The 9099-nt window shown below is 30.4% G+C and overlaps 1 protein-coding gene across 1 annotated transcript; it reads right to left on the reverse strand.

The window, feature by feature from the left end:
* Positions 1-6490: 6490 nt before the first annotated feature.
* Positions 6491-8782, reverse strand: LOC121230572 (receptor-like protein 1). Its single transcript, XM_041115485.1, has one exon. The coding sequence runs from the start codon at positions 8780-8782 to the stop codon at positions 6491-6493; it is 2292 nt and encodes a 763-aa protein (XP_040971419.1).
* Positions 8783-9099: the final 317 nt, after the last annotated feature.

Consider the following 9099-nt stretch of genomic DNA (forward strand, 5'->3'; position numbering starts at 1 on the left):
TTAAAGCATGAAATTTTGCCAACATTCACAGAATTCTCGAAAATTGGGGCGTTACATGGGAATTCGAGAAATCGTGCCTTAACGTGCTGGGTTTGGTTTTTTTCGTTGGACCAAATAATGGAGTACCCTTTTCGTGGCGTCTTGGAAATCATAAAGTGATCTTAATTTTTGGAGGCTTAAAATATACTGTCCTAACGTGCTGGATGTGGTACTTTATTTCTTTGAAACGAGTGAATCTTGAAATCCAGTTCGAGTTGTGCACACACTTTTAAGGGGATAGTATTTCAATTTTTTTTAAATTTTCAACATTAGGACATAAATTAATCAGTTAGGTACCAATTTTGGGCGTTACGAGGGTGCTAATCCTTCCGTACGTAACCGACTCCCGAACCATCCCTTGATTTTCGTTGGGCGAAAATCCATATTTTAATAAAATGATTTATTAGGTGATCCGATCACACCTAAACCAAAAAAGGATCGGTGGCGACTCCAAACTTTCGCTTTTAAAGTCGATCCCGTTTTTCAAAAAAATGGTTTCGACAATATAAAATGAGCGAGAAATGAAAAACAAAAATAAAAAATAAAAGAGTTAGAAATACATCGAAGCAAATAATAAATATGACAATAATATTAAAAAAATGACAATATATGCGATATTAAACATGATAATAATAGTATTAAACATGAAATAGAGACGAATACATATATATAAACATATAATAATAATAAGTGAAGTGACGTAAACATAATATTAAAAATATTAATAGTGCTATATATATGTTAAAGTATATACGTAATAATAGGAATGAAAAGTATATACATAATAACACTAAATATATATATTTACATAATATATGTATACATAATATATAAAATGAACATATACAATATATATTAGAAACACTAATAACATAAGAAATATATATATATTAATAATACTACATAAATATGTATATAATACGGTATTAAAATATATAATATAGTATTTTAAAAAAATGTATACATAGTATATATACTAGGAATAATAATAGTAAAAACAACCATTAATAAGGCTGCATAAATAGATATATAGTAATAGTATATACATAATATAACTATTAAAAAAAACATATAATATGAGAAATAGAAAATATATAGATAATATAGTATTAAAGATATATATATATAACATATATATAAAATACAATATTAAAAAAATATATGCGTAATATATAAAAATGTATACGTAATATAGTATTAAAATACTGACATAATATATATATTAGAAATAATAATAATGTTTTTTAAAAAACAACTATTAATAATATTACATAAATATATACATATATATATTAAAGATAAATACATAATAATATTAAAAGTATTTACATAATATATATACATAATATATTAAAGATATATACATAATATAATATATATAATATTTAAAAAAATAATATGCATAATATAATATTAATTTAATATATATATGTGTGTGTAATATGGAGTACAATATATATATATATTAAAAGAATGCATACTTGACATACAAATACATTAATGAAAACAATAATATTAAAAAAAAACTATTAACAATACTAGATAATATATATATAAATATTAAGTAAAAATAATAACAATGAGATGCTAATAAATAACAATATAATAATAATAATAGTAATAAAATATAATAGTATGAATAATATTAAAATTAAAATAAAATAATGAGAAAAAAGTAAAAAGGACGAAAATCGAAACGAAAATGAAGTTTGGGGCGAATTTGAAAAGAAACAAAGAGAAAATGACTGAATTGCAACATGCGTGCAACCTAGAGGTACTGAAAATGCAATATTCCCCCTTCCTAAAATACAGCGCTTGGCCGAGGACCAATTTGAAAAACGCGACAAATTCCAGGGCCGAATTAAAAGTAAAAAATAACCTGATTGTAAATACATGAAAAAGCGGAAGGGCTATATGCGCAAATAGCCCTTCCGTTTAAAAAACAAGTGGATCCTCTAGCGGGTCGGGTCGGGTCGGATCGGGTCAGACGGGGAAGAAACGGCGGTCGTTTTTGGGTCTGGGCTTGGGCACTAAAATGGTGTCGTTTAGGTAGGCTATAAAAGCCTAAAAATTTCCAAAAAAATCATCTTCACCAGCTTTTAAAAAAAAACAGGAGAAAAAGCTCTCCTCTTCTCTCTGGGCCGACCCAGATCTCGGCCAGGAGGGCCACTGCGCGCCGTCGTTGTTCCGTCGCCGCCGGCCACCGTCCACGGTGGCCGGAACCTCAAAAAAGGTAATTTTTTTGTCCTTTCTTCGTTGTTTATATATATATGTCTATATTTGCTTGTATAAAAAAAGAAAAGAAAAAAAGATTTAAAACTTAAAAAACAGAACGTCACCTCCTATTTCTCCGATTACGATTCTTATATTCTGATATTCACTGCTTTGGTGTTTAGATCTGTCTTTGATATCTGAAATCTATTGCTTGGTATTAAAATGGCCGAATCTATTGTTTTCATTCATCAAAAATTCGTCCCCCATTACACTGTCTTTTGATGGCTTTTATAGCCTTTTACAAATGCTTTCCCTTTTATTATTTTATGTTTGCTGTCCTTTCCTTTTAATTCCTTGCAGGTGCAGAGGGCGGTGGAGGTGACCGGTGGGGCGGTGCTGCAGGGTCGTCAGAGGCAAGTGGGGAGGTGGCAGAGGCTGAGTCGGCAGTAATTAGGTTTAGGGTTTCTCTCTTTTTTTTTATTTGGACTTAAGGTTTGTAGTTGGGCTAGGGGTTTTGGGTATTGTTGAGTGAGCCAAAATTGGGCCTCAACAATAATGATAATATAAAAAATATAGCAATAATAAAATGATGATATTAATACATAAATGTAAATAGAGGTATAATACCTAAAATATAAAAATATAAAACATTGATTTTTATCATTTACACTAAACATAACAATAAATATATATATTTGACATTGTAGTTTACTTGAAATTAATAGCTAACAGAGAAAATAGCCATGAATGTATATCAAGAACTTTAAAAAAACTTAATAAGGAAATGAGATTTACTTGTAAGATAGAAGGAGAGGAAAAACAAACCACAATTTATTGTTTTTAAAATAGTATTTATAATTTTTACATTCTTAATATTTCATTTTCGGTAAAAGCATTCACTCCTATGATTTTAAAAATGCTCAATTACCCTTTTAGGTTTGAATAAAATTTCATAAACTTCTTTGAGATATATTACTAATTTAACCATTATACCCTTATTATATATTTTTATTTAGTTTATTTCTTCCTTTATTTTCATTTACAATATATTGAGAATTTAATAATATATTGATGTGTTGCAAAATTAAATATATTTGACTTTTTTTAAGGAAAGGTAAACTATAAAAATAGTCATTTTTGTTTGTTTCACATTACATTTTAGTTATTTATATTTGAAATATTACGTGTTAGTCACTTATGTTATCGTTTTGTTACAGAATAGTTACTTTACTGTTAAGCTTAGTTACAACAATCTTATGTAGCAGTCCAAATGGGCTTTAAATGCCAACTTGGACGTCTTATGTGGAAGTCCACATTAAATTTATTTAATTAAAAATATATTTTCATCCCAGCAGCCGGACATCCAGTTGATATTTAAACTCATTTGAACTATTACGTAGGATTGCCGTTAGGGAGGTAACGGGGTTTAATAGTAGAGTGATCACTTCGTAACAAAATCAAAACGTAGGTGACTAAAACGTAACATTTCAAACATAAGTGACTAAAATATAATCGAAGGAAAATAAAAGTGATTATTTTTATAGTTTACCAAAAAAATATGTTTAACTTCAACAAAATTAAATATTGTTTAATGTTGTTGAGATGAATTCATTAAATTGTTTTATATAAAATTAATTAATTGCTATTTATATAAAATATGTTTAATTTTGGAAATGGTTGGGGGCTTGAAATGAGCCTTTCGGCTGGAGAAGAAAGGAGAATGAGGGAGATGAGATAATATCCAAGGCATTTTGGGTTTTTTTTTTAAAATAAAAGTTAAAAAGTTTTCTTTGAAGTACAATTTTTAAAGCAGGTTTTAAATAGTAAAGTAAAACAGCATGGGTTTGGAAAAAGTAAAGCAGCATGGTGGTTTGGAAGTCCGCGCATTTCCCCTTGAATGGGTGATTTCCGTAATTAGTCCCCACTTTCGCACAAGTTTTCAATTAACCCTATTTGCATATTATTTGTTTTTTTTTTAATTTTTCCTGAAATTTATGTGTTGTTGCAATTTAGCCTGCACCTAGGTGCAGCGTTTTTGAGGGCTTGGGGATAATTTCCAGTTAGTCCCTCTCTCTTTCACGCGCATTCAATTTGGATCCTCTTGTTAATGTGATGTTTAGTTTTTAGATCTCAGATTTTTTTAATCTCAAATTTGTCCCTGATTTGATTTCTTTGTTTATTACTTTTCTGTTTTATTATTATTTATTTTAAATCTTTCCATATACTATTCATTTCAACTATTTTTTCTGTTTAATTTCCTTTATGTATATATTATTTATATTAAGCTATTTGTATTTTATATATATATATATTATTTATTTATATATATTGTTTGGTATATCATTTATATTGTTGTTATTTTTTTTTACACTTATATATATGTAAATATTTCTTATATCATCATTTTTGAAGTGTTGTACATTATGTTTTTTTGTATATATTATTGATTTTATATTATTTTGTGTATATATATTTCTTCTAAGGACCCTATTTTAAATGGTATATTTTATTTATTTTAAATACTTTCATATACAAATAGCTTTGTTTTTTTATATATACAAAAATGTTCATTTCAAGTATATTATTTATTTAAATTGACAAATACTATGTTATATATTACTTTCTTTTTTTATATACATTATGTATTTTGAAATTTCATTTATATATTATTATTTCATATATTATTTTTATTATTTTAATTTATTTCGAATTTTCATGTATGTTACTTTAAGATTTTTATATATATTTGTTTGTTGGCATATTGATGATTCCAAATTGCATTTCTTCTAAATCATCTATTTTATTTGTTTTAAAACTTGCCATATGTTGTCCCTGTCAATTTGCTTGGAATTTCTTTAAATTTATTTTTAATTCATTAGCCTTCAAATGTATATTAGCATTTTTATAATATATGGTATGTTGCCATTGCATGTGCCCTAATTCGTTCCTTGGTGTTTTTTCATTATTTATTCATGTCATATTATTGTTTTTACCCTTAAACAAACCAAAACAAGTGTATTTCGATTCGGTTTTTATAGTTGTTTAGTGGAAAAATTTTCAAAACAAAGGCGATGTTAGATGTTTTGGAAATTTAGGAAATCTGCCCTAACGTGCTGGGTTTCAATTTTTCGTTTGTTCAAATAATCAAAGATCCCTTCAAAATTTCGTTTGTGTTTTCTAAACTTCAAAACAAGGCAAGATTCTATGTTTGAAAATTCGAGAAATCGTGCCCTAACGTGCTGGGTTTCGATTTTTCATTTGGCCAAATAATGGAATACCCTTTTAAGGTTTCATTGCGTAAGGTGATCTCAGTTTTGGAAGTTTAAAATATCATGTCCTAACGTGCTGGATGTGGTATTTTATTTATTTGGAACGAGTGAATCTTAAAATTCAATTTGAATTGTTCATACATTTTTAAAGGAATCGTATTTTAATTTTTTTCCCCCTTTCAAATTTTCAACGGTAGGACATTCAATAATCAATCGGTACCAATTTTGGGCGTCACGAGGGTGCTAACCCTTCCTCATGCGTAATAGACTCCCGAACCCTTTTTCTCAATTTTCGTAGACCTAAAATTATTATTTTAATAAATCAAATGTTTTATTAAAATGATCAGTCTCAAGGTGATCCGATTACACCTCAAAAAAGGTCGGTGGCGACTCCATACCTTGTTTTAAAGTCGATCCCCTGTTTTTCCAAAACTTTAAAAATGATTTCGACACTATATAAATATTAAAAAAACATACAATAGTATTGTAATTTTTATTATTCCATAAATGGTGTATATAATTATTAAAAAAACACCTTACCCTAAAAACTTTGGCATACAGAAAAATTATTCATTTAATAAATATATTTATTCTTCTTTTTTCAAAAGTTTACTCTTAGGCTTTATTAGTAGATTAGGTTATAAACTATACTCCAATTCCCAGATTTTTTTTATTAGAAATAAATATGAAGATTGCATTGATGCTACTTTTCCTTTGCATGCTTCTTCCATTAAAATTAAGTTTGCTCTCTCTTTCAGGATAACACAAATTCAAGTTATATGGGAAAGAATACGCAAATTTAAAAAGCCCATTATTGAAATCAAACTAACTGAAATAGCAGTGAAACTAAGAATATGGCTTGTGGGAGTTTTTATTCAGTTCCATAAGAGCACTTTAAATCCACGTCTTAACACAGTTGCTACATATAAACATGGCATTGCAATCGGCAAATTTCACAACAAAATTTTCTACATGTTTCCAGTACAAAAATTTCTGGGGAAATTATCTACCACAAAATAGTAGCAGGAATCAACGACCATTTGTATATAGTAAAACCATGTTTGCCTCCAATAAGGATTTATGTACAGCACAGCTGCGATACACAATAGCACCATCACGTAACATGCGAAGAAGCTTCCATAGAAGGCATCCATATCAATGAAACCATGGCCTTCTTTGTTGCCAGCCGAAGCCTTCGGTGCCAATGGTGTTTCCACGGGCGAACAATTCTTCCCCACCAATGAGCCACAAAGAAAAGGATTCCCCATGTAGTTGCTTTCATCAAATGCTCCCAATTGTCCAATCCTTTCAGGTGTCTTTCCAGATAAATTGTTGTATGACACATTGAAGTATCCCAGGAAATGTAACACCGCAAATTCAGCAGGGATGTTCCCTGTCAAATTGTTGTAGGAAAGATCTAGACTTTCCATGTCCATGAGGTTAGAAAATGCTCGTGGCACTGGTCCGGTCAAGCTATTGTGAGAAAGGTTTAATGTGAAGAGCTTCATAATGCTTTTTGTTTCAAAACTAATTTCACCGGTGAGCTTGTTGCAGGAGAGATCAATTCCAGACATGTATTGAAGCATTCTTCTCTTGTAATTGTAGGATCTGCTCTTGACTGTGTATTCTATTGAAACTTCAATGGACATCAAGTTGTTGTTGTCGAAAAAAGACAGAGGATACCGAATATATTGCTCGATTACGTAGTTCAGCGCACTAACTTTTAAACAAGAAGGAATACCACCGGAGAGATTGTTTTGAGAAAGATCAATCAGGCTTAAACGATCCAACTTGCATAATTGAATTGGAATTTCACCCTCAAAGTGGTTCCCCTTTAAGAGAAGATAACTTAAGTCAGAAAGGTTGCTAATCCAACTTGGAATGTTGCCATTCAAGTGGTTATAGCTGAGATCCAATATCACCAACAAAGAGCTGTCACAAAAAGCATTCGGTAACGCTCCTTGTAGCATATTTTTAGATAAATGAACTTCGCTAACCGATACAGGCTTGAAGCAAGATGGTAAAGTCCCAGACAAACTGTTCATGGAAAGGTCCAAAATTTTCAGATTGAGATTGAGACTACAAATTGCCCTTGGTATTGAACCATTAAGTTGATTATCTGCCATGGAAACTTGTTCCAAATTCAAAACATTTCCCCTCCATTGTGGCAACTTACCAAAGAGTTGGTTCCTGCTCACATCCAATGCTGCCAGCTTTGACATATTCCAAATCCAACTTGGGACTTCACCATAGATAGAGTTATTGCTGAGATCTAGTATATTCAAGTAAGAGCAGTTAGCTAAGACATTTGGGATCATCCCAGTGAAGTTATTTCCACTTAATTCGAGCTCCAACAAGCTCGTTAGATTAAAATTTTCAGAGAAAATTGATCCTTGTAATTTGTTATTTGATAAAGCAAGGAATTGTAATGAAGAGCAGCCCATAACCATGTGCTCAGGTATCTCTCCAGACAATTGGTTGATTGATAAGTCCAAAACTTGTAGGAAACTCATATCACCAAATGAAGAGGGAATGGTGCCATTGAAATAATTATTTGACATGTTCAAATACATCAAAAATGGTAGATGCACTCCAATTCTTACTGGAATGTTGCCACCGAAGGCATTGTTGGATATATCCAAATATGCTAAAGTAGAATGCACATGCGATGACACTTGAAAAGGCCCTGATAGAGAGCAATTCACGAGATTCAGGGTCATTAGCATCGTGTTGTTTTCCAACAACCAAAACGGAGATCGATCCACTTTGAAGTATATGTCTGAGAGAGTAACAGACTGCAACTCACTTTGATGGTACAAGAATTGTGGAAATGACCCACCACTTCCACAACAAGATAAGCGGATGGAACTCAATTGGAACCTTGGAGCCGAAGAATGCGACATCTCATGATCATCAGCATGTATGGTGTTGTTATCTGCATAGAGGTTCTTGAGTTTTGAAAGGTTGAACAAGGGTCTTAACGAGCTTGGGATGTGAAATTTATTGTTTGAAATATTCGACGATCGGAGTGATGTTAGACTTTCAAGGGCAGATATATTTCCAGAGAATTGATTAGAAGAGAGGTCCAAATATTCAAGCAACGTTAGGCTCTGAAGGGCAAATATATTTCCAAAGAATTGATTAGAAGATAGGTCCAAAGATTCAAGAAATGTTAGGCTTTGAAGGATAGATATATTTCCGGAATATTGATTGTAAGAGAGAGATAATATTTTAAGGGAGGTGAGGTTGGAGAAACACATGGGTAAGCTACCCTTTAAATTACAACCATTGATATCCAACTCTTGGAGATTTGTCAATTCACAGGCATCTGCAAAAATAGTAGTATTATATGTATATATTTAAAGAGTTTACAAATGGGTAAAAATCTAAATAATAAATAAAATATGTTCAATTAATTAGAATAATAATCAATTCAATATAAAATATTCAAGAGTGAAAATTAGAATATATTCAAATCTAACTCAAAATAAATTTAGATAAAACTCATACATAACGGGCTTTAAACTTACAATTATTTCGGAGAGAATCTACACGTGATGGGATTTGAAGCTAGGCA

The sequence above is a fragment of the Gossypium hirsutum genome, chromosome A06 (genome assembly GCF_007990345.1).
Source record: "Gossypium hirsutum isolate 1008001.06 chromosome A06, Gossypium_hirsutum_v2.1, whole genome shotgun sequence".
NCBI lineage: Eukaryota > Viridiplantae > Streptophyta > Magnoliopsida > Malvales > Malvaceae > Gossypium > Gossypium hirsutum.